This window comes from Juglans regia, chromosome 16, assembly GCF_001411555.2.
Source record: "Juglans regia cultivar Chandler chromosome 16, Walnut 2.0, whole genome shotgun sequence".
NCBI lineage: Eukaryota > Viridiplantae > Streptophyta > Magnoliopsida > Fagales > Juglandaceae > Juglans > Juglans regia.
Window position 1 is genome coordinate 6089584 of NC_049916.1, and position 27852 is coordinate 6117435.

Genomic DNA, 27852 nt, shown 5'->3' on the forward strand with positions numbered 1-27852 from the left:
TTTTTACGTATGGTTAGAGAATATTTATAGACCCAGAAAATTTACTTGCAAGCTTGTTACACTTAAGGCACTATTAGGACAATGATTGGGGATGTAAATTTAAATCGGAAAACCGGTCCGGACCGGTTGGTCCGATTTTGAACCGATCCAGAATCGGTTCTTATTTTATGAAAACCGGTCGGATCGGGTCCGGTTTCAATTCCATAGTTTCCAAGGCCGGACCGAACCAGACCGGTTGGAAAAATATATATATATAAATTAATTTTATATATTATACAAAATATTTATATATAATATATAATTATATATCATATATGAAATAATTTCATATTCTAATTTATAAATTATAACATAAGACGTTAATCTTAAATATGAACATTTGTAATTTGTTTGATCATGTTGTTATGAACATTTGTAATTATATATAAGATAATGTTGTTATAATTTATAAAATAAAATTTTAATCTTAAAGATAAAAATTTAATTGATCATATGCTTTAAACATAATATATATATATATATTAAATTATTAATAACATTTTATCATAAGAAGTAACACTTTATTATATATTTTTTACATTTTAAAAAAATTGAAAAACAGGATCGGACTGGACCGGAAACCGGTAAAACCGGAGATACCGGTTTAGGAGGGTAATCGGGGCGTAATCGGTTTTGAAAAATACAAAACCGGTACATACCGGTTCGGTCCTAAATTTTGTCCAAAACCGGACCAGTAACACCTCTAACAATGATAGACATTTTTATTTTTTTTAGGATAATGATAGACTTACTACTTCTTATAACTCATTTACTACTCTTTTTATTTTTTCTAATTTTTTTACTTAATAGTTAAGGAATTGACTATTAGTGAAGTCGTATATTTTTCAAATATACTATAGAGTAGTAAAAAGATAGTAGGAAGGTAATAAGCCTATCATTATCCGTACTATTAATATGAAAGTCTAGCTTCTATATCAGTTAATATAAAAAATAAAAATATTGACATTTTGACTTATTTTTAATAACTTTAATGGTAAGTAGTGGGTTGTATCTTGACGAAATTGCATGCACTCCTTGGATACCACAAGCTAGTTTGGTAATCACACAATAAAGACAAGCTAATTGGGTGGGATAAGTCTAGCCTTTGCCCAAAAGCAAGTAATTGTGAAGGTACATTCATGTTCAAGATTCGCTAGTAATTGTGAAGGTACATTCATGAATCGCACTGAGATCAAAAGGTATGATAACAATATCAAAGTCATTATTAGAGATTCTTTGTTACTTTTAACAGCTTTTGCTGTTTATGTTTTGAAATGCTAATAAACATCTCTCTAATCATTTACCATTTGCACAGTTGTACACACATACGCAAAGCTTGGTGAAGTTGACGACTCATATGCAATCATAAACTTGTTCAACCATTTCCAAGGGAAAATGAATCAATTATTTGAGCATTACCAGTTAGAAGGTTCAATTTGGATACATGGTGGTAGTAGATATCTTGCTTTTATATATATATATATATATTTTAAAGAGGCATAAGAAGCCCCAAATTTTATTGAAAAGCCTCGCTAAGGCAGAGGAAAGCCATCAATACAAACAAAAAGACGCTAGCGCCTAATATAGGGAAGAACCCATTTATCAGTACGTACAAGGCCCCGAAAACGTCTCCCCCCAAAATCCTCATCCTGAAAGTCTATACTCATACCCTTAGCACCTTCCTTCGTCAAAAAATCTGCCACCATGTTAGATTCTCTATAAATATGATGAACTCGGACATTTAACAGGCGGGACTAAAGTTGTTGAAGAGTCATGCAGGACATACAAAACCAGAAACTTTGTCTCAATAGATTTCCTATTTTCATTTCTGTTCATTTTCTCACCAATCAAACAGAGATTTCCAGGCAAACAAAAGGAGTAATTTCAGCTAATGTTGGATTCTTTATGCTTCTGTTTCCAGGAATATGTGTTGTTAACTGGCCTTTCATATATTTGAGCTAGGTTCAAACATAGGACAAATGAAGAATATTAGTACAGAGGACTAGTGGGGCCAAGAAGCAGTGTGTCAAAAGCGTGGTATGCATGGTCCTGATTGTGATTACCAGCTATAACCACAGAAACAGTCCAAATGGCAGACAAATGGGGACAACCCATCATTCAGTTAGCCCCAAACTTCTTTTTAGAACCTCTTATCACATCATGAATATGCATGCTCTATATATATGCTATTCAAAAAGACATGCTTCTTCAGGTTGTCCAACTTCCATTTCTATGCAGTTATCCTATATTTTAAACCAGAAATATTTTATACACACTAAGCCATGCTGCAGGATTAATTCCCATTACCTGTGAAAAGCTCACAAAATTTACACTATAATATATGTAACAAATGCAGCTGACAAGGACTGCTGTGGGAACATGAGAAACCGATTCTTTCATACTTTGACAATAGGTGATCAAAGCAGTCAAAAAAAAAAGTAGACTTTTACAGTAGGAAGTATATTATTATTATTATATCTATCATCATTGAAAGCAGAAGCCGAGGATACGGGATATCTTTCTTAGCCAGTATCAGAGAGGGAAATACTTTTAGAATAATTGAACATAAAGAATCAAAAGAGCCATAGGAGGGAGGAGATAGGGTCTCCAATGGCCATTCTTCTTGATTAGAGAGATGTAAGAAAATGATGCACAGAGTTGAAGAGGAGGAAAACATGAAGAATCTCTGAAAGTCTGCTTTTTAGAAGCCCTGGGTGATTTTATTAATAATTTCTTGGGCTCCATGTGTCTTGTTCAGCTGTTACTTTTAGGTTAAGAAAAGGGCAAATAGAAGGACAGAAGATTGGTATTTGGTAGTTGCAAGTTGTCCTCAATCTCGGCCGTTTGATTTGAATACCCCATCAGACTTCTTGACAATTTTAGCAGGTCATTTGCCATTGGATTTGATCCAAGGACCAGTCTTTTGGTTTATCATCAGGCACTTCTGTATGACAAAGAGCTCTCTAATGGGACCCATCTAATTAGCATGTTCAAGAGTTAGAAATTAGGCGATTTTTTGACTTATTAATTCATTGCTTTTGGAAAGTTTTGATCAGTTGTTATTGAGCCCTTCAATCAGGAGAAAGTTTGAGGACCCCAACACCTTAGTGGTTTCTCATCTAACTTCTTTCCTTGCCAAAATTAACTTGCTTATTTGTTTTGTTTTACTCTGGGACCATAAGGCCATTGTTTGTCTTTGATTGAAACAGGAAGAAAAATCTCTTGGGCTTTTGATTTTATTAAATTTTCCTGAGAGAGATGCCTGTGTTAAAGGGGTTGATGAAAGAAGCCCCCCTGTCCTCGCTCACCACATTCAGCCAATCTTGGCTTTTAACTTGTTTCAATCAAACCATAGAAACCCTACAAGAGCATGTTGAGAGGATGCGTGGCAAATTTATATCATCACCTTTCTTTTTGGTTGTTAAAAGTGGAGGAAAAAGAAAATCAATTTGCTAACAATTTTTGGGGGATGACTTAACACCCAGTTGTAGGGTCAGAGTCCAAAACCTTTTTTTTTTTTTGGTTAAGTTAGATTGGTGATACTTTTGGAACAGTTTTATGTTTGAAATTCTTCATATCTAAACATGATTTATGTTAAGATAGATATGAATGATTAACTTCATCTTTCCATCGATTTAAATTTTTTAGACAAGTATTAATTTCACGTGATATCAGAGTAGAGAACTCGAGAGCTTTCAAGACAAGTGATAATTTCATAATTTACGACGAAAACATTTGTACCTTAGACAACTGTCCAAGTAAGAAGTGGAAAACAACATGAATTTGAATGTATGGCCTAAAGTAGCTTTATTGAATGTATGTCCTAAAGTCCCTATTAAAAGTTCAGTTAAATACCTTATTGAAAAGATTTGGCAAAGCCCATATGGTACATAAAGATGAAAAATACCTTGGAATGAGAGGCTGAGGCACACAATCACAAAACATTCATCGATAAACAAACTTATTGCATTGAGCTACCTTTCAACATCACCCTATATACCATACGGTCGGAGGAAAGTAGGAGCCGTTGTTAATAGGAAGTTGTGCACCACTACAAACTTTATTTAGTGGGAAGAAGGCATTGTCACTATTGCAAATGTATTGACTCTACTCTCCAACTATGACCTGAGTTGTTGCCAACAATAAAGTTATGAAATGAGTAACGGGGCTTAACATAAAGAAATTCTTAAGCTTAGTTTCGATAGCTATCTCATCTTATTTCAATATCCGAACATTCTAGACACAAACTTTTTAATTTTAAATTTTCAACTTTTTTATCTAATCATTACTTAATTATTATAATTTTTTCAAACTTAAAAAAAAAAAATCATAAAAAACAATTCAAAATTTTCAAATTTTAAAATAAAAATTATATTCTAATAATATTTTAACTTTATAATATTTTTATTCAATTTTTCCTCTCATTTCTCAAAACCCCATAAAACATCTAATAAACTCAAACAATTTCATTATTATTCACAAATCATCTCATCTCATCTCATTACTCAAACAAACTTTAGAATTGGAAGTCTTGCACTAGATTAGGTTGGCTGACGAGATTATATGGCGTTTCCTGTTCACTGCAATTTGTCCAAGTTGATGTTGAAGCATTAAAACAAAATAAGCTAAAACTCTCTCCTCAACCCTGACTCTTATATCTCTCTCTTTTAATTTTAATGCATCTTCGATTGAAAATAAAAATAAAACAACAAAATAAGCTAGGGAAAATGATGCATGAAAGCGTTGAAAGATGTCACTCATTGAGGATGCTGCAAGCTTAAGCTTGAGGACCCATTTAAACTGAAGCCCATATTCAGGTTTCCCTATGGGCTCCCTCCTTGGTAATCAAAACATAACATTACAGAAGGAAAAGGAAATAACAATAGCTAGCGTAGGTGGGAAGAAGAAGAAGAAGATGAACTAACTATAACTTCTATACCAATAAATCTCTAAGTTTCTAAGTGAAGAAATCTGCATATCAACAACCCTAAAATACAGCGGATACAAAATAATTAGAACCAACATCCTACGAGAAGATCAATACAGATATGGTGTTAGAACTTGCATTCTGTCTCCTCTTTGCTTCTCCGGTTTCAACAAAGGATGAGGCAGAAATATATCAGTCATTTTAACTATCAGAAGTTGAATTGCTAGCCATCAAAGGAGTCACCATCAGTTCCTGCAGGTGGGGGATAATTCTGCACTTGTCGAACAAACTGTCCTTTTACTCTTGGACGCTGCTCAGCAAGTTTTTTTCTGCTCTCATACCGTACCTGTTGAGTTATATTTCACTGGGGGCATTTTTATTGGTTGGACATTGTAGCAGTCAAAAGGAAAGATGTAATAGCATACCTTTTTCTCGTAACACCTTTCTTTCCGCTTCAAGCGAAACTTGGTTAGAGCCACTTCTCTTTGAATCGATCGATGAGCACTTCCGCTAGGAGTGAGAAAACATTCATTCTTGCCCTCTGAAGCAGCCTTGGCAAGAGCAATGTGATCAACATTGCTGTTACTCCCACAAGTACTTCCATCCCCAATGCTACTATGATTACTTGCACCACCATTCCAGAAACTATTACTTTCACTCTGATCAGTGGCCGGAGATATATGTCCTCGGTCCTCCAGAAAATCAAATTTGTGTTCATGCTTGTGCATAGTCTGATTCAAGGTGTTAATTGCATACGGAATATATGGGTCATAGTGCTGCTCAGGGTTATTATTTCTAAGATTTGACTGGTAAAAGATATCCATATGAAAGGAGGGTTCGTGCTGGGCGAATAAACCTGGACTCAGCATTGGTGATATTTGTGATGGACAAAAACTTGGAGAAAGTACAGAACCAAAGCCAGTGCATAGATTATTAATCCGTACCCCTTTTGCTGGAACTGGCACAGGAAATATTTTCTCTTGAGAGCTTGAAGTTGCAACTACAGATTCTCTAGATTGACCAGTGGCCAGAGTGACAATGCTTCTCTGTGTACTTTGTGTCAAACCAGCAGTATCAGAACTAGAACTGGTAAAAATATTGGATAACATGTTCTCAGAATTTTTTCCATGCTCTTTCTGATGATCACAATTAGCAACTGTTGTTTGTGGGGGTTCAAATGGCTTGGTAGTGTACCTGCAAGGACCACTTTTAGTACATAAAACCCAATAGAGAAGATTTTTGAAGATTTAATCACAAAATTGAAGACCACCTTCCTTAGCCCAAAAGATTAGAGGAAAAAGCAAACAGATCATACTGAAACGTTGCACACACAAGACCCTCATCACAATGTATAACTTTTACTTGGAGCATCATATTTTAAAAGATGACCTACACACTTCTTGGGTTTATTTGGTCCAGCCACTCGCATTAATGCAGCTAAACAGCAACTTATAAAATAAATAACACTAGTGCTAATTTAACAATTTTTTAAAGGACCTGATAACGAGTCACTCCTAGTGAAATATTTAAAAGGAAACTAAAACTCACCGCGTAAAGGCTGAGGAGTTAGAATGGCCAAGGGTACGCCTTTTCTCAGCATGTTCATTCCAAAAGCCACCGGGATGAGATCTTTTCAAGGACAGATCCAAGTGAAGTGAAGAATCAAATTCCCCTATGCCTTTACTAGTGCAGTTTGGATAATTGCGAAATGTTCCAATCAAATCAGCAGCTTCTCTAGAAGAGTTGACAATGACATAACTATTATCAGAAGCCTCATTAGTGATATAATCCTCCCTTCTTTGACTTTCTGGTTCTAAATCCTTGCCAAGAGTGTTTTTGTTAGCATTCTTGCAGGCATCTACCACCGATCCTAGAGATATTCAGAAAGTTAGATGTTTCCCACCGAACAGAATATAAGATGACGCTAATGTACAAGGTGTTTACCCCCATCATCAGTCTCATGCATTGGCAGTTTCTGACCCAAACGGATGCATGCTTCATCCTTTTGTGATATTACATCACTTGGAAACAATTTGCCCCATCTTGATTGTGAGAAGCCCTTCATATTCTCCATGGAGGCACTTTCAGCTTCCAACTCTGGCTTTGTACAAGAGCTCTGCAAGAGATAGCAAACATGCAATCTCTATATGAAACTTCCTGTATCCACCCTAAACTGCGAGGAAATTTCTTTTAACCATAACTGGCCCTCATTTAACATACGCACACATACCCTGGATGAAACACACATCAAGCAATCATGGCAATTCAACTTGACAATTCAAGAGCAATCGATGGTAACTTAACGTCGTCTATGAGTATGAACATGCCATATTCATCTTGATCACTATCATGTTCCCAGACTCAACCAACCTGAATGGAGCTGTTTTTTTTTTTACCTTTTCTCTTGTATGTTCAGTTTTTTTTATTTAATCTTGAATATCTCTACTCTTCATCGTTTTTTAATACACTTAGTTTGTCAGGTTGGATTTTGGTTGTAATTAGAAATACTAATGAATTTTCTCTTTTTTTCCATATTTTATCAATTCATTCATTTCCATTTAATGTCCACAAAAAAATTCCCATTTGAATTAATAAAGACTGGACATTACTTCTCTAAACAAAATAGTGAACTAGAATGTATCCAAAGAAAAGCAATAATATACCACATAAATAAATTTAAGAAAAAAAATCAAAAGAACAAGCCAAATCTTTCATACAGATTTCATAATAATCCAATCACCAAGCAGTGCATTCTCAGCATATACACTGAATTAGAATCACTACCTGAGAATCACTTCCTTTTTCAATTAGTTCATTATTTTCCTGTCCACAAGCCATACGACCATTTGAACAGTTGCTTGCAGCATTGTTTTCAGAAGTGGCTCCTGTCTTTTCTTGTGCAACACTCTCATCTTGGGGATTATTTACACCAGCCTTTGACTGATAGATCAAAAGGGACATATCAAGACTGAGAAAGAGGCTCATAACCTTCAAGACAAAGGCAAAAGAAAACAAAGGGGAAATAAGGCAAAGTACAAGCAAGAAGCATACAGTTTGTCTTCTCCAAACATGCTGCCACAAATTTCTCAGCTCATTTCTCCTAATAGGCTTTACAAGATAGTCAGCAGCACCTCTCAGCATGCATTTATAAACAGTGCTTATTGAATCCTGTGAGGACATCACTGTGAAATAACAGAAGTTGTACTATTAGTTTCATAATTTTCAGATACAATATCTAATATTCAAAGCATTTATTCTGCAAAACATACTTATAACTGGGATGTTTTTGCAAATCTCATGCTCCATGATTAGTGTAAGAAGAGCAAATCCTGATATTGCTGGTAAATCCACTTCTGTCAATATGAGGTCTATGTTGTGGGCTCTTTCCTTCAGTATCTCCCACGCTTTTAAGCCATCAGAAACAGCAACAACTGCTCAAACAGTAATAAAACATTTTTAGTTCCTAGAACAGCAAATATCAGGTTATAAGCAAAACTCAGTCAACAAAATCTCGATCTTCAATGAAGCAACAACAGTGGTAGAAATGAACATATACATGGCACCCGGATACTTTCAATTCCATTATCTGTCTAGGGGTTCTGTGACCAATATGCTTTTCAGGCAGTATTGGTCTTAATTCAAGCAAAACTACTCTGTTGAATAAAAAGACCCATGACGAGCTACAGCATGTTGGAACACCAGAAGGAAATGGATGCTCATAACCTATTTGGCAGCATTTGATATGTTCCTGTCATAATTCTTGTTCCTTCTGTCATGCGTTATGTGTTTCATCCTCTTTTCTTTCCAGTTTCCCTTGATACTTTTTTGTATGTGATTCTTCCATTTTTTGTCTGCAGAATTTGCACAGACCCTTAAGGGTTTTCCCCCTTCACATAGTGTAACAAGTTCATCCAGACAAACCTCTAATGATAATGGACTCAAAAGAGTGGTTCTCCAGGCCAAAAATTATAGCCGGTAAATGAAGAAATTCAATTGGTGACACAGTGGGTTCGAGACTCTACCAAATGGCCACAATAATTATTCCTATCTCCCCATCAGAGTAAACAGTAGTTCCTAAATTTGAAAGTAAAACCAGCTAACCATGCCTAGCAATTTACAAGCCAACCTTACAAGCTTAAGATCGATTACATCACTTCCTACCCCTATCTAATCCCCATAACTTAGAACTCAAACTGCAGTATTATCCACTTGACATGCTCAAAATTTTTCTGGCAAAAGCCGAAAACCCAGTTCACAATTTGACAAACAAAACTCCAAAATGGAAGAACACTCGAAATTAAGCAACCAAATAAACCGGAACCCGCACAAACACAGAGAAACGCTAAGAAAGACACATACTTACCTCTGTAGCTACACTTTGTGAGAAGGGCGGCTATGATCTGCCTCGTGGAATCGTCAGCCTCAACAAGCAGCACCCTCACCATCATCCTCGGCAAGAACCTCTCCCACCTTACAACCCCACTCGAAAGCCCACCCTTCCTCTTCTCCTTCATCTTCTTATTCTTCTTCTTCTTCTTCTTCTTCTCGATGCCGCTCTCCTTCACACTCTCAAGTACCTCCACATCCTCCTCCATCTTCTCTGTCTCACTCTCAGCTCTCGCTTCCAGTTCCTCGCTGCTCACAACCACCTCACCCATTTCTCACTCTCTCTCTCTCTCTCAACTCACTGTGAACCAGGAGGCGTGGTAGATCGCATAAGATTCAAGCAGAAGCTAACGAGGAGAAAAATATCATCGTTCATCCCCCCTAAATTGCTGAAAGGTGAAAATATCTGAATCTGAAATGGGGGGGAGCTCTAATATCTCGAACGGAATCGGACGGTTGAAAGATAGACTCCAACGACGACGGGGCTCAGATCTAACGGTGCGAAATATAATAATACGAAGCACATCAAAATATCTTGTATGTGTGGCCTGGTTTGGCCACGTCAGTAGACCATATGTATGTGAGCCAGATCAAAAAGGCCACGAGTCTAGTGGGTTATGTTCCGCAAAAAATCTACTAAATTTCTTACTATTCACACAATCTTCACACTCTATATTATTTTTTTTATTAAATATTTATTATATGAATAATGAATAAAAAATTTAAAATAATTAAAAAAAAATAAACTTAAAAAAAATTTAAAAAAATATTAAAAATTTAAAAAATTTAAAAGAATATAAAATGTAAAATACGGTAGAGGTTGTATAGCAAAGCTCTATGTTCCGTGGCTGTGGATGGAATGGCAGTTGGATATTTTTCCTTTTCCTTTATTTTCTGTGGGTCCCATTAGTTAGTTGGTAAAGATATTTTTTTTGGGAGTTGCGCTGTGTTTGGGGTGATAAAACACCAAGCAACTTGCGATCCCCTTTGAGAGAAGTTTTCGACACGTGGAGATATTGTAGTGGAGGGTTGGATTTGTGGCTTCGAAATTGTCCAACGTTATCCATACCCTTCCTGACCACGTTGTCTATTTCCTCGGCTTGTCAAAATGGACTTCCACTCGCTTGGCTTCTAGAATGTAATTACCACAGAATCATTGACCTCCCTTACTAATGCTCTAATATTTAGGATGAAAATTATATTCTAAAAAGCAATTCAGATTAACTTACAGATAAATACACATTCTTAATAATATATATGGCGAGTAAGAATATTAAAATCTGAGTATATAAGAGTGTTGAGAAAATTCTTGATTAACACATTTATTTTAAAAGTTTTATTAGTGCATCTTTATGTAGAATTAGCATTGATTATTTTGCTCAAGTTTTATTTCTCTCTAACGAGAACAAAAAGGTTTTTACAGATATATAAATTTAGAAACACACTTTAGAGTAATGTAATACCTAGCACCTTAGAGGTTTATATGGTAACTTTAACAAAAATCTGAATAATTAGGTACAATTTAATTAAACCTAAAAATCTTGCTTGTCGTTGCATTGATGCAAAATAAGTTTTAGGTTAAGATAATTTCTTGTAAAGTTTTTATTTTCTCTCTTATAATGGATTGAAGAATATGAAGAATATTGAGTAAGCAAGAAATCGAGATATATCGCTAGTTAGCAGATAAAATGTTATATACTACATTTGTTACACAAAACAATATTTTTATTAGGTTTTTAATGCGATATTAGATAATTTTAGATCTAATTTGATTTAACACTCATTGAAAACAATAATGTTAGTGAAAATTCTTATAGGTTTATGAATTGAATGGTCACTCATTGACTCAATGATATTATTTCTCGGGTGGAGAGATAATATGCTAAAATGTGTTGTGAAGGTATAGAATGATGGATATGAAGTTTGAGAAATTGAAGGTTTTCTCGCCAATGAAATACCTCTCCTCTATTTAGTCGAGTCAATGAGAAAAAATAATATTAGCATTTTCTATATAAAAGTTCCTATACATATATACTAAGGACATGAAATAATAAAAATAATGTTTCATCATATAAATATGATTCCAAATTTTTTTCAAGGAAGATATATTTTTCAGTTAAAGTATTTTTTCAAAATCGTAATCTTATGAGTTATATGATAAGAACAATTATCTCGCAGTTTAATAACTTGCTAATAATGGAGTTATAAATAAATTATGGCTCAAAATAGTTGTTACATCATAGTTGAGTTGATGTAATATGGGGTTGTAGCCTTAATTCTGACTTGTCGTCCTTAGATCAAGTTCATTCACCATTAAAAATGCTGGATGATTATTTTGTGCAAACATGAATTCAATTAAGATGAAAATCTAGAGAATCTAAGATTGACCATTTTTTATTGAGTCAAAAACATTACTCATATTTTTGGCAAGGGTGGGGTATTGTAGATTTTTGTAATACTTGTTTTTTGGAAATAATGTTTCATTACATTTCATTCAACATTATCTTAATATTAATATTTTCAAGCTTTTTTATAAAATATGGCCAAAAATAGTGGGAGTAATTCAACAATTAGTGTGAATATATATTTGAGTGATGGTGTACCACTAATAATAGTGACTTCCAAAAGTTAAAGAATATAAAAATTTCCATAAATAGCATGGAAACGATATATCAGTATTATCTCTTTGTTTAGATATTAGAAGAGAATATTTGTAATATAGCTCCGCTAAAAGTACTAAATTCATATAATATGAATTCCAACATAGAATCTTATATTCACTTCACTTATATAATCCAGCATGGGGTTGTTGATCTAATTGACACAAAAAAAGTGAAGTTGATAGAGGTATAAATCCATCTATTGGCACTAGTTGAGTTGCCTTTAGATAACTATAGATCGCACATTTATTTGAAATTTTCTTGAAAGAGTCAAATAGTTGATTCTTGCAGGAAAATTAGATGGTTAGCTTTTTGTGATATTTAGACAGAAAGTACTGGAGCGTATGATTGTTGTTTATACAGTTTTGGTCCAAAAAGTAAATGAATGTTGTTGGTACGTGGGTGGATGGGGCTACCTTCCGTGCGCTATGTTAGCGACAAGAGGTTGCCGGGATCTTCTTCCATGTCCCATATCCGATTCTTAAATGCGGTGTGGCTCTAGCACGACGTACTTCTGCAGAGTAGTGTTGACATTGTCAAGGTAGGTGGTGTCCTATTTTTCCATGTCAATCAGCCCTCTTATCTCTTACGCAATCCATAGGCCAACTGCACTACTAAATATTGGGCCTCCAAGTCCAAGGTGAACTTGGCCCAACCCGAGAGGGATGTAAATAGCCCTCCTAATTAAGTTTAGTCCGATAGTGGTCAATTACAAATAATTAAACGACAAACTCTTATTTAATTACCATTTCTTTTCACACAAATTTTGAAAATGCGTAATAACTTCTCAAAACATACTCTTTTTTTTTTTTTTTAACCGTGGATGTCTGAGCCAGCTTGCGCACATCTCGACTAATCTTATGGAGTCCTAAACTTCCTCAAAACATACTTCTACCAAGAGACTCTACTTTTATACATAAAAGTCTTTTGTATAACTATGAAGTTAGCGACGACTCATCGTAAATTTTATTTAGGTCAAACTCATGATATAAAATTTAGATTCTAGTAAGCAAATCCAACTATGACTTTTAAGAATTTACAAAGTAACGACAAATCCAACTAGGGCCTCTAATACGAGTTACGAATAGCTCACTTGAGAAGCAGTATAAAAGCTAGACGCCACGTTAGAATTCAAGATTTATGCTCCTTTGCTCATTAGAATTCTCTCAAGGAACATAAATCTAACTCTGGCATTGAAGGTGACCCCTCATCCTGTGTGTTGCAGGTGATTGGTACCCAGTGTGCAAAACGCATCATCAATAATAAGGATCAAAGCAATCAAAGTTGAATTATACAAATAAAAAGAAAAAATTATTTAAAAATTGAAAATTAATTTGTTAGAAGGTCAAAACATAAAAAAACTACATTAATATTTAATCCTATTTTTAATAAGACATATTCTAATTTTGAACTGGATCCATTTGCAATTTGGGAGGATTCTCAATTTTACAATAAATTTTAATGTTATGCATAAGGAAGATTTTAGGATTTGAGAGAATTGTCACCTTTTCGGCACCAACATGCTTGGTTGTAAAATTCATAAAGGGAATACACGGTGAGAGAGGGTGTCGACGGCAAGAGTGAGTTTTTGGACTGAACTCTAAGGCAGCAGTTTCGAATTGGTCAAGACAAGTTATATCCCAGTATCTTAGTTTGAATTTGAGAACGGAATGGATCCAAGCAATGGGAGCGGAGGTCAGCCTCCCTGGAACGGTTCAAAGAACCACTCGAGGGAAAAATAAAATATTCAGATGCATTTTGATCATTCAAGACAGAAGTACTAGTACACTACTGAATCTAGGACTAGGACTAGGAGATCCCAAGTATTTCAGATGGAACGGCTGCGTGTATTAGATCTTCTGTTGACTTCTTATCTTACCTGTTTGAGCAAAAATTGTGCTCAAATGAACTTCGAAAACCAGTCCATTGTTCTTCTGTACAAGCCATCTTAACTTCCATGTAGCACCAGATGCCAGAGCACACATAATAAGGGCACAAGAGCCAAGATTTTAAGAACTAAGAGCATTTTGCTCTACTACCAAGGGTCCCTTTTGCAAAACACTTAAAAAAGTTTGTGGATCAGTTCCATCATACTAGCTAGCCTCATACAAGTTCTATAATCTGTTATTTAAAAAGAGCAGTAATGGATGAAATCAAAATGAGATCATTTTAAAAAAAATAAAACAATTCTTTTGCAATGGTTGCTTGGGAGAAATGAAAGTAAAATAAATAAATATATAAAGGAAACAAAGAAAGAAAAAAGAATGAAGAAGAAAGCAGTTTCACTTTCATCTTCATGTGATCTGACGTATCAAAGAAAAATACTTGTCGGTTCCAGATATTTGAGTATAACAATTCTTATCTCAGAGCAGATTTCCTACTACTCAAGCATCAGGCCTTAGATTGTTAGAAGAAGTAACTCAATCTTCTATACTCCCAAGCTGCAATTCTCTGCATCAAAAAGTAGAGTTATTGTTAGTCAAAATTCGAAGAGGCAAAAGTTTCAAGCGGTTGTTCAAATAAAGCTTCCACGAGTGATTAAAACCTACCTTATAGAAAGGAAAATAACTGCTATCCAACTTATCTAACCCCCATTGCCATTCTGATCCTCAATCATGTGTAATAGCTTTGTCCCTTTCTTCTTTCTCAAGAATCTCTCAGTCGAAACAGTTAACAGCTTATTCAGCGACATTCCACCTCCAACAATCTTCTTCCTTGCCTCATACCTAGCCTTGATTCTCTCATCAAGCTTGTAACCAAGGAATGCAGGAAAAGCCAATAACTCTCCAACTTCACGACCCATGCCCTCTATCAAGTACTCCACCTTCTCCTCCAAAGAATTATGATTGTATTGCAGTACCTGGGGATGCCTCGTGCTCATGGCAACAATGTCAGCACACGAAAACCCATAACGCAAGAATAACCCAATTACCTTTTGCAAATTCTCACAGCTTGTTCTGGTTACAGATCCCATTGCCACTGCCATGTCCCTCGTTCTATATTTATACCCGATCTTCAATAAAAACACAAGTTTATACTCGACGTTATCAAATGACAAGCCTAGAAACAAGGGAGCTTTGATCAAGAACTTGAAAATATCATCGGTTTCTAACCCACATTGCTTGAGAAACTCTATTCTAGGACGCAATTTTCTCTCCCTGCTGGCAGTAACTAGACTCGGAAACACAAGAAGAATCTTGAAGATTTCATTATCATTTAGGCCAGCAAAAGACCTCAAGAACTCTATATGGCCCTCCATATGCTTCACACTATAACTCAAAATCATAGGAAACTTCCGCAGCACATTACCTGTGGCGTCCTTATCTCCCCCACTAAGCTCCACGAGAAACCTGACTCTCGGTATCAACTCACTGTCCAAATCATAATTGAGAATCACCGGTCGCTTTACAATCAAATCAATGCCACCAAAGCGGCCCAAAAAGGCAATACTCCTATCAATTTCTTCGACTGGCCTATGACATAACGCCTTGGTTAAATTAACATTGTTCAGTACAAAAGCAATCTTTTCACACGAAACTCCCCGATGAAGAAGCAGTTTAACCTTTTGATCAAAACCGACCAAGAATCTTGGATCCGTGTTAGTCAAAATGCGCTTGAGTTGAGCAGGCTCAATCTTAGACTCCAATTCATCACGCACAAAACATAGAAATGGGCCAATTTCCTCAGCTGTTAACACAGTAGGGCATTTCGTAATTAAGTAAGAAAGTGCAAGGCTATCAATCCCAACTGATTGTAAAAAATGAACCCGAGCACGTAATGAATCCAAAGATGTCAAAGCAATAGCTGGGTTCTTTTCCAAAAGCAATTCGGTTTCTTTTTCGTTGAGTCCAATTTCTCTGAATAGAGGAAAGAGAAACCCTGAAACCCAACATAAAAAGCAAAAATAGGTTAACAAGTTTGGACTGTATTGTGTTCGAGAAATGGACTCTGAGAGTTACTCACTCGTATCATCGTGACGATTGGCGGTCGAGTTGATGCCACTGCATAGGACTGAAATCTGTTTAGTGGGTCGAAGGCCCACGTGGGGAAATACCTGTTTGTGTTCGATTCTGGAGGCTTTACTGAGCTTTAAGAGAAAGAAGCATTCATGGGGGTGGAAAGCTGAAAGTGAAGCGTGTGAGAATCGAACAGTTGTGGGAAGGAACAACGAGTGCGGAAAAAGACTAAAAGACGAAGAAGAAGAAGAAGAAGAGGAGGGAAAAGGGTTTGCGGACAGAGTGAGTAGAGCATCCATTTATACTCCAAGGGGATTCGCGGTATTGACGCGACGGGTGTTTCAAATGGGAAGCGAAATCGCGGACTCGGAGAGGAGTTGAAGCTAAATGCATGGGCGGCTGGGACTGCGGTGTAGGATGTAAACGAGTTAAGGGTGGTTTTTAGTGGTTAAGACGGATCAGAAACAAAATTTTTAATTTTTAACATTTTCGTAATTTTATTTTCAAATATCGTTCAAACAAAAAATATTTGTTATCTAATTATTATCTAAATACAAAAACTTATATAATTTTACAAACTTCGTAACAAAATTATAAAAATTGATACAATTTTTATAAGCTTCAAAATATAAATAATATTAAAAAAATTATATTCAAACAACTTTTCAATTTTATAATATTTTTATTCAGTTTTTTTATCTCTCATTTTTCAAAATTCAATAAAATATTTTAACTCAAACTATTTTACTATTAATCACATAATTCTAAAATAATCCAAGTGTCCAAAAGAGCTTGAATTGTGTTCGAGTTATATTATATATTTATAAATAATATATTTATTATTCTGACAAGCTTTTTTTAATATAATTATTTGAACGAGTTCAAATTTATTCACGAGCTATTAAATTTTGAGAATAAATTATTTAAGTCATGCCTTACAAATTTATGTACAAACTTTGAGAAATAAAATTTTATTTTTTCTAAATAATTACATAGTTTACGTACATATATTAATGAATATATACATAAGGATCCAAGAAAGTCACATAGTATTAGTAATATGATTTCATCTTATATTTATAAATGTTTTAAGATATTCTCATTATAAAATTTGAGATAATATTATAAATTAAAAAATACAAAGTTAATTAAGTTTGTACAGGTTTAAACTAGTAAAGTCAAGTTTTATACAAATTATATCATTTAATAATTGATCATAATTTTAAACTCACAAATGACTTATTTATTAAGAGAAATAATAGTTGCAGTCATAAATGTACAAACATCGTGCAATCACTTTAAAAAAAGTGAATAAATATAAAATCTACATAAAAAAATATTAATTTTTAATAGTGAATCTCTCTTTTTTAAAATAACTGCATAGCTCATAATTACGCACTTCCCGACTGCATGTAACATTACTCATTTATTAAACGAATTGAGCCTAGTTCAAGTTTGAGCGTGACGAACTTGAGCAACATAGATCGACGGATGAAGCAACTTCGTTTATTTATAGCCCTATATGCCAATTTTTTTTTTTTTTTTAAATAACAAAATTTTGTTCAAAACGTAGAAGGTATAATAATCCTAACATATCATTAATATACTGGTGAGAAATCTATGCAAAATAAATGAGTGTTTTTCTAGGCTATAGGAAGAGTCAATCCCAGGATCTCATCCTAACATATATGGAGTCAATGGCACAACCTTTGCTAAAGCTGATTAAATAAGGTTGCAGGTGAATGTGAACAAACCTGACTGATAATTTTTTTAAATTTGAAACTCTATTCTTTTTCAAATGGAGTGGACGAAATTTGCACACCTTAAAGAGGTGGCGACACAATCCTAGGTCGCCGACAGAGATGTTTGTTGAGGTGTTTGATTTTTTATATTGGTCTAGACGACATGGTCTCCGTCGTCAAACCAGAGCCCTCGAGAGATTATCGATCACTACATCCCAAAAAATTCGTTTTGCTGAATCAAATTCCAGTTAGTTGGTGATCATTGAAACCATTCACAGTAGTTCAAAAGCACATTCATTCAGTTTGACGCATGGGGGCAATGGTGATCAGTCATAATAACCCATGCAGAAGCATTATCTATGCTCAAATTTTGAATTAGGAGGTGCACAAGAAAGACCCGTCACAAAACAAATAGATATCTTCAATTGAGGGAAGAAATAAATACTCACGCCATGTTTGATTGATTAAGCCAATTGTAGAGGAGTTCTACGTCCAGGTGTGAGTTATCCTCGAACTCCTTGACTTCTTCCAGATACAAGCAGCAGCAAATAGGACCCGATACTGATTGCATTATCAGCGCTCAGCTGTGCCCAATTCAAAATTTTCTTATAGCATATTAATCAGGCCTTTGATTTATCTTTCAGCATCTTTGTGACACTTTCTAAGAGGCTTTTCATCTTGTTTCTTGCTTGTGGGAATTCCTTTAATAAGGATAACTGGTGAGCCTCCCTTTCTTGATTTTCTGGGTGATCTGGAAAAATGAAACCTGCAAGAAAATAACGATGATGATGACGACGACAAAAATAATGATACATTTTTCATACACAAACAGACAGCAATAGGAGTTGGGATCAAATAACGTAAGAAACCTTACGCAGCTAGCAAGTGCACTTGCCTCTTTTTAGGGACTTGAGTAAGAACATCAGGTTTGTCTTTACAAACCTCTTCCCTTGTGTCTGTCTGAGAAATCTGTCCCTGAAAAAGGCAGCCGGAGGATACAGCTCATAGCATGCTAAAAATAGTCGAAAGGAAGATACTATCTTCATTTTTGAGAAATTTTAAAAAGAAAGATGATCCGAACTTATAAGTGATTTCCAGCATGTTGTCCCCGAGGTATAATGATGGGAGCAACCCCCTCTAACAGTAATACATGATGCTCTCATTTTCAGCTTTTCTACCAGAGTGGCACTTACAGATGCATAAAACATACTTGTATGCAACTGAAAGAAAAAAATATATATATTTGCATGATTTCTTATTATAAAGAAAAGTGAATTCTACAGAAAGATGGTTAATTCCGCCACGTCTAGTTTTACGAGCAAGTACCTCAAACAGCAAAGAGTCAACTATGTGTGTGTTAGCACATGTGCAGGAATGTGCGTGGGTGTGGCAGACCTCTCTCTCTCCCCCTCTATGTGTGCATGTGTGCATGCGTATGTGATTGTGTTGACACACACACACATACATACATCCATGTTAGAGAGCTTTGATTTTTACTAACTTGTTTCTCCCATTGTTAGTTGAAGATGTAACTCAGCAGCCTCTCTCTCTCTCTCTATACACACACGAACATGGATGTATGTATGCATGTGTGTGTCGACACAATCACATATGCACGCACACATGCACACATAGAGGGGGGGGGAGGGAGAGAGAGAGAGGGGCTGCTGAGTTACATCTTCAACTAACAATGGGAGAAACAAGTTAGTAAAAATAAAAGCTCTCTTAACATTGAATGGACAGCAAAATAATTGAATACAGCTATTACAACACATGATAATGATTACTGCGAGAAAAAAATTACTTGTCCATTTTTCTTGCACCATTATAATACTGGACAAAGATAGTGTTACTAGTCACATACTGTCACAAAAAGCATGAGAAGAAAGTTGCTTGCCCACTTTTATTTCACTACTATAATACTGGAACAAGATGATGTTGTTAGTCACACACTGTCATGCAAAGCATTTTCAAACTGAGAAAGTTCAAGAGTGTGTCAAAAACCAGAACAATGAAGCAACAATTAAAGTGAGGAGACAGGAACCAGTAGAGACCTCATGCTAGATATGATAGACCTACTTTGTTTTATGGCACAATAATGGATGTCATCACCACGTGAACCGGTGTAGATAAAATAATTGAAAGTTCGGCAACCATTCCATTTCTATCAGTTAATTCATCCAACACAACTGAAAACTTGAACAAAATAGAGGATCCAACAATAATATAATAATATAATGACCACAATAGGCATACAAAAACCTATGAAAATCTCCAATCCACCACTAGAATAGTTATAGTGCCCACACATCTAGTCATAGACACGTCCTCTAAGTTCAACTTGTTTACAATTTAAGATGATCAAACAACTTACACGTGATGAGCACAAAAGGATGAAGAAAACAAGGTCAAAATGAAAATGATAAGGTGACACAACAATACAGAAGAACATGTACCACCCAAAGAAAAAGAAGCTAGAGGGGTCTCTTGCCCTTGGAGCAACAACACAAGGTAACAAAAAAAAACTGCTGGATCAGGTTTTTCTTAAAGAAATCCAATTGAAAGCAGGCTCTTCAACAAAATACTATTGCAGCCTCTTAAAATTAACAATCATTTCATGAAAAAAGTCACCTGAAAAGAAACTGTTTATTACATCCAAACAGTAATCATATGGTTGGCTACATATAACTTGAAAAAGTTCAAAGCAAACTGCAGCTGATATTTGATCAACACTCGCAACTCATATTTTGTCAGAATTACTCTCAAAAAATCAAAATTAAACGTATTTAAATCATTTCAATGCTGAAGAAACACGCAATAATTAAAAATGCTCTCCATGCACATAAACTCTCGACAATGCTTATGCAGTAAGCTCCCGCTCATCTTTTAAAAGTACTAGGCCAATATCTTATTCACTTTAATAGTGATATCATGGAGAGAGAAAACAATCACCTTTTCTTCTGATTCTTGTTCATGGTTTATATTTATCGGTAAACAAGATCTTATTGATCATAAGAATAGGCAAGAGCCCAAGTATATGGGATATATACAACAAGTCTATGTGTGATGAACTTTGAACTTTTCCAAAGTCCAAACCACATTTGTTCCAACACTTCTCAGCCCTTATCTTTGCCAATGTTGAACAGAAAATGATCCATAAAATACAAAAAATCAAAGATAAGCTGACAGTTCGTTCATAAGATAAATAAACGACAAAGTGAAATATATGAGCAACAACTAATTTTAAGTCTAGGGAGATGACTTATAATTCAAAATAATTTCCAAAGTCCAAACACACTAATGGAATTAAAATGCTCACATGAAATTAAGACTATCCTATTTAATGTAAATAATGAAACACCCAATCATACTTGTCAGAAAAAAAAAATGAAACACCCACTTATATGCGCGCAGCTCAAGTCCTTGTCTCTAAACAGTCAGCAAATTAGAGAAGTATACCAATACTAGCTTATAAAAGAAACAGCATCTCCAGTTTAGTCTCTTTAACAGCCGAAAACGAGATGAATCACACTGAGACTGAAATCAAAAATCCGAAAGCACAAGCATTACAACCGAATATGAAACTCCAATTCCATAGGGCATTCATGTAACAAATGCAAAATGCAGACAACTAAACAATGTGCTTCCCCCTTATCGTAGCTGGCCAACCCCAACTCTGGATCGTGGAGTTTCAAACTCCATAATATTTTACCAAACCATATATAAGACTCATCCTCGTATCAATTGTAATCCAAGTTGCCATCGAAACCAACAGAAAACACAAAGATGTCAACATGCAATAACAAAAACCCCAAAAGATTGTATTTCGACAGAAACCAGAACATCCCCCATTCACCAAAACAGAATGTCGTTAAAAATGATTGCATGCATCAATACCATGACAGATTACATTGTACGTAACTACATTACATGCAATTACATTTACATACTTTCAATCAAACATAACAAAACGCATAACAACTTTCTTACTTGATTCAAAGCCGCTACAGACTCCGAGCTCGAAACCTTGGTTTTCTTCATCACCCTACCAAAATTTTCATCATCACCGTTATCATTGCCACGAACACCACTCCCTAATTTCCTCTTCTTCCTACCAAAGCTCCTCACTTTCCCTCTTTTCTCCCTAACCTTCCACGTGTTCTTTCTCCTATACACCACCTTGTCACTCTTCCACACCCCGAAACTCGTATCGATCACCGTCACCTCACTTCTCGAATATCCAACTAGCTCTCTCTCTCCCTTATCCTCCTCCTCCTCCACCCTCTCCTCTTCCTCCTCTCCCACATTCCCTTCTTTCGTTTCCTTCGAACTGTTATCCGAATTAAACGACGCCGTTCGCGGGCCATTATCGTCTTTCGAGGCACAAGCGGGACTCTTCACTTCTTGTTGTTTCTGGTGTTGGAGATGCGTATTACTGATGGTTGAGGTGGTTAGTGATTTGGGGATTGCTTGTTTCCTGGGAAACTTTTTGCCGGAAAGTTTGGAGCTTTTGATGTGGGCATCACCGTCCATAAAGAATAGCTCGGAGAGAACATTGCTCATGATACTGTACAGTTTTTCTTGCTGTTGATGTCCACCTCCGTGCCCTGCCCGATTAGCTACTCGTTCGTGGTCGGACTGAGTAAAGCCAGAGTTGGAGCGGGTCGACTCGCTAGGGTTTTGGTTATGGAGGAAGTGGTCGAGGCCGAGGTTGTTGTCAACATTGTCTTCGTCGGCAGAGGTCTGGAAGCCCTTGTTGGACCGGAGCCGGTCGAGCCAATTCGTACCGGACTTTCCGGAAGAGGGAACTGAGCAGAGCATTTTCGTTCTCCGGAACACCGAGAAAGGTGCTTGTGGTATAGGTCAGAATCGGAGAATTCTTCGAACCGCAGCGACGGTGTGAATTCGGAGAATCGGAGGAGAGCACCTGAATCACTCTTAGGACCGGAGATAGAGAGGTCTTTGAGCCTACTCTTTTTTTTTTTTCCTTGTGCTGCGAATCTGCGATAGATTATAGTCTGAAAGAGCACAGTTCAATGAAGGGCACGTGTCAGAAATCGAAAGCGTATTTTGGTAAAAGTGGACTTGGTCTGGCTGTCGGAATGACAAAACACGTTGAGGTTGAACTTCCATTACAGATGAAAGAGAGGGTTCAGCTACTTCAGTACAGTAATAACAGTACACTACCCTGGAATGATGCATTGAAATAGGGCTGAAACCCGATAGCTACGGTTCGGTTTACCGACAACTTTTAAATATGTTTAAAACCGGCCCAAACCGGCCGGTTAGTAGCACTAATAATTGATTCAATAAAACTTAGTCAAAATTTGATTAAAAAATTTACTTTTATAAATTTAGAGTATTCTCAATAACTTCTTTATCTTATCTTTTAAAATATATCAATAAAATTCACTTTTTTATTTTATATATTAACTTTTACAATAAGTCATTCATCAATTTATCTATTTTTTTATATCATTTAAATATTATATTGTTTAATTTTTTTATTTATTTCAAATATTATATTCTCTGCACATCATATATTTCGAATATTTCTCTATACATTATATATTTGCAATATTTGTAATATTTCTTTAAGTATAATGTAATATTTTAAATTACTTTAAAAAAGAAAGAGTAAAATGATAAAAAAAAAAAAAAAAAAAAGAATACCTGCATAATTTATTATTAACAATATCAAAACTTATGTATGCATAAAAGTCGAATGGACTATAAACAGAGTGCTAGAAAGTAGATGAGAGATAAGAGAGTGGGGCCTGTGCAAAAGTGATAAAAGGGTTAAAATGAAAATAAGATAAAAATGAAAGATGATGAAATGAGAGAGAAATAATAAACTAAAAATAGAATAGATGATCCAATGGAATGAACTTTTGGTCATCTTTCTATATATTTTACAGAAATTTGTATTTTATAAAATCCATTGTGAATGCTCTCAGCTAATCACTTTTCAACAACACTAAATAACAGTCTCAATAAATCTATCATTATTCTGTTAAAATATTGATTTTGACATTTTTACTTATTTTTAAAAATTAATTCAAAAAAAGGTTCTATTTTTTAAATGATTTTCATAGTCACGCAAACTAAAACCATCAATGTAGTTTCCTATATCAACTCATCAGTAGATCACATACACCTATTATCAAATTATACAAAAACTCATAAAGTTCCCCATTTTAGGCCACACCCATTTTGAAAGTTTTTACAAAACCACCATCTTATGTATTCTTCACGCAAGCACATTGACAATTCCTCGAGTCAGCTCATGCCAATTAAAAAAACCTCTTTCCAAACACAGTCCCCACTCAAAGTTTTTGATTTTTTCTATCATTCACTTGGTTGGATTTTTTTTTCTACTCTACACGTTAATAGTTTGAAGGGAAAAACAAATGCATGCATAGATGCTTACCAGAAGATGAGATCTGAGACGACGGTGTGGGATTTTGGGATTTCGGCTAGTGGTAATGCTTAAGAGAAAATGGAAATCGTGCTTCTTGAAATTGATCTCCCAAGTTCTTCACGATTTTTGGTGTGGCGTAATTGGTTTCTAAAATCGTGATTTTGCTTCTAAAGAAGATGAAATCGTGCTTCATATTAGAACGCACAAAATGAACAGCACGTGGGGAGGGAATTTTTTATGCAAAAATAATATTTTGGCCAGCAGTTGGGGCTCAATAAATTTGGCCAGTGAAATTGATGAAAGCTAAAATTACTGTAACTTTGTTGAGTCCACTATAATTCCTTTTTATGCAATCTAGTTAAACTTTGGCCAAATTTTGACTCTGTTGAGCCCACTAAGAGCACTAGTAGTAAAATCAACAAAGTTTGACCAAAATTTGACTAGATAATTCATTTTTATAAATTTATTAGTCACTTTTCAACAACACCAAATAATAGACTCGACAAATTTATCACTATTCTATTAAAATATTAATTTTAACATTTTCATTTATTTTAATTCTAATTGTAATTTGAATATTTATTCGTTATTAACAAGTATACATTAAATTTCTAACATTCAAATTATTCCTAACGGATATAATTTTCTAATAGTCTTTTTTTTACAATGGTCATATTCTTTCCACTAATATATTTTTTCAACTGTCATATTTTTTCAATTGATATATTTTTCTAACGACTATATTTTCCTAATGATTATATTTTTTCAACGGTCAAATTTTTCCAACGATCTTATCTTTCTAACCGATATATTTTTTACTGCCTTATTTTTTCCAATGGCTATATTGTTAACGACTATATTTTTTCTACGGATATATTTTTCTAATGGCTATATTTCTCCAGTGATTATATTTTTCATTATAAAACATAACATTTTCTCAACAATTTCATTTACTTCAACTCAAGTGTCTCCGTGAAACCATTTATTTTGATTTTCTCTCAATGGATCGTTCATTTTTTTACAAAATGACACTTATCGATTCAAATTATGACGAAAAATTTAAGATAGCAAGACAATTTGTTTTGGAAGAAAAAGGATCAAGCTCACGTGGTTCTTCTAAAAAATTACGTAGATTCATCAGACATGATCGTTTGTAAACTCACCAAAATCTTTTATATGACTATTTTGTTGATCATCCAATCTATCCTCACAAATACTTTCGAATGAGGTTTCGAATGAGTCGTTCTTTATTTTTCCGTATCTAAGCTGCGGTAGAAGCCCATGAATCTTATTTTGTCCAAAGACATGAAATAAAGTCGGAAGACTTGGTTTTTCTTCCCTTCAAAAAATATTAACTGCTTTGAGGATGCATGCATATGGTGTCGCGGCTGATTTTATGGATGAATATCTGAAGATTGGAGAGACTACCGCAGTAAGAAGCCTAAAAAATTTTGTCAAAGCAGTTGTTTCAATTTGTTCTGAAGAGTACTTAAAGAAACCCAACAGTGATGACATTGTTAGATTGCTCCCAGTTGGTGAGAAATGGGATTTCAAGGTATGTTAGGGAGCATCAATTGTATGCACTGAAAGTGGAAGAACTGTCCAATTGATTGGCATGATATGTACTCTGATCATATCCATGAATCGACAATTATTTTAGAAGCAGTGACTTCTTAAGATCTATGGATTTAGCATGCTATTTTTGGATTATCGGGATCTCATAATGATATAAATGTACTTGAAAGATCATTTATATTTTTTGACATTGCTCAAGGGCATACTTCGACTTACTCCTACACCATTAATGGTTATAACTATGCAATGAGGTACTATCTTGCTGATGGCATTTATCCGCAATGGAAAAAATTTGTTAAAACCATCTCTGCTCCTAAGGAAACAAGAAAAAATACTTAGATGTAGCCCAAGAGTCTGCAAAGAAGGATGTGGAGCATGCTTTTGATGTGCTTCAAGCACAATTTGCTATAATTTGTGGACCTGCACGATTTTTTTCACATTGAAACATTCAACGATATTATGATGGCATGCGTAATTTTACATAATTTGATCATTGAAGATGAAAGGGCTGACAACAGAGAAGAAGAATTCGAATATGAATAGTTGGCAGAAAGCACACATGATCCAATGTCAACAGGCGCTACATCTGAATTTAGCTAGTTCATTCAACATCATCATGCTCTTAGAAATAAGAAAATTTATTGTCATCTTCAAGCAGACCTCGTCGAGCACTTATGACAACAATATAGTGTTGTATAATGTTTTATGGTTGTATTAAAGTTTATGGTTGTATTTGTGCTTTTAATGTTTTATTATTGTATTAATATTTATGGTTGTATTTGTGTATTAATGTTTTATGGTTGTATTAAAGCTTGTGGTTGTATTAATGTTTATTGTTGTATTAATATTTATGGTTGTATTGATGCTCTTAATGTTTTACTATTGTATTAATGTTTATGGTTGTATTGGTGCATTAATATTTTATGGTGTATGATTGTATTAAAGAAGCCAACAAGCATAAAGTTCTCCTAACACATCAAATAAACATTACTCCATAAAACATAAACAACTTTGGAGTTAAAGACTCCTAAAATGTCAAATACAATCCGAGATTCAAAACATCAAATAAACGCTACTCCATAAAATACATAATAGCTAGTTTTTCTTACACGACTTGCAAGTATTTTCATTTGTCGTTGAAGATAGTATTGTTGTAGCATTAGAGGCATGATACTTGTATTTATCGTCATAATTCTTTCATCTTCTTTCTTTTATTCAATCCGTACTTTCTCCTGCTCAAGTAGCACCTTCTCTTTTTAAATACACACTTCGTTTTGCCTAGTCCTCACTTCCTCTTGCCTAAGACTCACTTCCTCTTGTTTAAGACACAACATCTTATTATCATGATCATGTGCTTCTTGCATAAGTATGAGTTTACTCTTTCTATCTTCCTTCATCTCATTTGGTACCACAAGAAAATCCAAGTCCGTTCTTTCTTTTTTCTTTTTCTGCTTTTCAGCCTATTGGTCAATCCAAATTTAAAGATGCTGCATGAAAATCCTCATCTTCATCCAAATTTACTGAATTTGGTGTCGAAGCATTTGGACTTGGTTTTTTCTTTGACTTCACCATTTCCATATGTTCCACGCACTTTGGATGGAATCTCAGCACGCGCCAACAATGGTCAAAGTGAAAAGTTTTCTTCTCTAGTTCCAGGTACATGACCTTTACCTTGCCAACCTACATACATAAAACACCATGAAGGTCAGTAAGAAACTCACTTTATATAATTAAGTAAAAAGCTTAAAAGGTGGAAAGCATACCTTATATTTCTCATTACAACCACTTGAATACATTCCTTCAACTTGTGCCAAGTAACCACAAAACTTATTCACCGTTTGTTGAATCGTCGACCATTGATTCCTTAGAAATGTGTAGTTATGTGTAGAATCAAGTTTATTGTTTTCATCAAAATAAGTATGGATTCTTTTCCATAACATTATGTGCTTTTGATTGTTTTCATGCACCGCATCTAAGGAAACTTTAAGCTATCCCTCCACAAGTATCAAATCTTCATCGTTACTAAAATTATTACCTCATTGTGATTTTCTTCCACTTGATTCAACCTCAATAACCTCAACTTGGGATGGAGAGAGTTGATGTTCATTAATCTCATTTGTGGCACCCATCAAAAAGTCATTATTAT

The 27852-nt window shown here is 34.9% G+C and overlaps 3 protein-coding genes across 6 annotated transcripts; all 3 read right to left on the minus strand.

The window, feature by feature from the left end:
- Nucleotides 1-4758: 4758 nt before the first annotated feature.
- LOC109007532 (two-component response regulator-like APRR5) lies at nucleotides 4759-9740 on the minus strand. 2 transcript variants are annotated; one of them, XM_018987223.2, is made up of 8 exons: nucleotides 9330-9740; nucleotides 8236-8397; nucleotides 8018-8148; nucleotides 7751-7906; nucleotides 6911-7082; nucleotides 6515-6836; nucleotides 5392-6160; nucleotides 4759-5312 (listed from the first exon to the last, which is right to left on the minus strand). In XM_018987223.2, exons 1-8 carry the CDS (start codon nucleotides 9622-9624, stop codon nucleotides 5190-5192), a joined length of 2130 nt encoding a protein of 709 aa, XP_018842768.2. In that variant the 5' UTR covers nucleotides 9625-9740; the 3' UTR covers nucleotides 4759-5189. The 2 variants fall into 2 exon arrangements, with proteins under 2 accessions (XP_018842768.2, XP_035542291.1); XM_035686398.1 differs by having other exon boundaries at nucleotides 4759-5295; nucleotides 9330-9624.
- A 4477-nt stretch (nucleotides 9741-14217) lies between these two features.
- Nucleotides 14218-16423, minus strand: LOC109007533 (transcription termination factor MTERF8, chloroplastic). Its single transcript, XM_035686276.1, has 3 exons — nucleotides 15976-16423; nucleotides 14562-15891; nucleotides 14218-14463 (listed from the first exon to the last, which is right to left on the minus strand). Exons 1-2 carry the CDS (start codon nucleotides 16265-16267, stop codon nucleotides 14597-14599), a joined length of 1587 nt encoding a protein of 528 aa, XP_035542169.1. The 5' UTR covers nucleotides 16268-16423; the 3' UTR covers nucleotides 14218-14463; nucleotides 14562-14596.
- Nucleotides 16424-17988: 1565 nt separating this feature from the next.
- On the minus strand, nucleotides 17989-22860 carry LOC109007534. Of its 3 annotated transcripts, none has more exons than XM_018987228.2 (3): nucleotides 21701-22860; nucleotides 18606-18685; nucleotides 17989-18476 (listed from the first exon to the last, which is right to left on the minus strand). In XM_018987228.2, the coding sequence occupies exons 1-3, from the start codon at nucleotides 22529-22531 to the stop codon at nucleotides 18344-18346; spliced, it is 1044 nt and encodes a 347-aa protein (XP_018842773.1). In that variant the 5' UTR covers nucleotides 22532-22860; the 3' UTR covers nucleotides 17989-18343. The 3 variants fall into 3 exon arrangements, with proteins under 3 accessions (XP_018842773.1, XP_018842771.1, XP_018842775.1); XM_018987226.2 differs by having other exon boundaries at nucleotides 18585-18685; XM_018987230.2 differs by having other exon boundaries at nucleotides 18406-18476; nucleotides 18580-18685.
- Between the last annotated feature and the right edge of the window lie 4992 nt (nucleotides 22861-27852).

Coding starts and splice junctions, on each gene's coding strand:
- LOC109007532 (XM_018987223.2), bottom strand. CDS start 9,624: ATGGGTGAGGTGGTTGTGAGCAGCGAGGAACTGGAAGCGAGAGCTGAG. Junction 8,149..8,235: donor CAAAAACATCCCAGTTATAA/GTATGTTTTGCA, acceptor GTTATTTCACAG/TGATGTCCTCACAGGATTCA. Junction 7,907..8,017: donor ATGTTTGGAGAAGACAAACT/GTATGCTTCTTG, acceptor TTGATCTATCAG/TCAAAGGCTGGTGTAAATAA.
- LOC109007533 (XM_035686276.1), bottom strand. CDS start 16,267: ATGGATGCTCTACTCACTCTGTCCGCAAACCCTTTTCCCTCCTCTTCT. Junction 15,892..15,975: donor CAATCGTCACGATGATACGA/GTGAGTAACTCT, acceptor GTTGGGTTTCAG/GGTTTCTCTTTCCTCTATTC.
- LOC109007534 (XM_018987226.2), bottom strand. CDS start 22,531: ATGCTCTGCTCAGTTCCCTCTTCCGGAAAGTCCGGTACGAATTGGCTC. Junction 18,686..21,700: donor CTGTAGCGGCTTTGAATCAA/GTAAGAAAGTTG, acceptor TGCCTTTTTCAG/GGACAGATTTCTCAGACAGA. Junction 18,477..18,584: donor CAAGTGCACTTGCTAGCTGC/GTAAGGTTTCTT, acceptor ATTTTCTTGCAG/GTTTCATTTTTCCAGATCAC.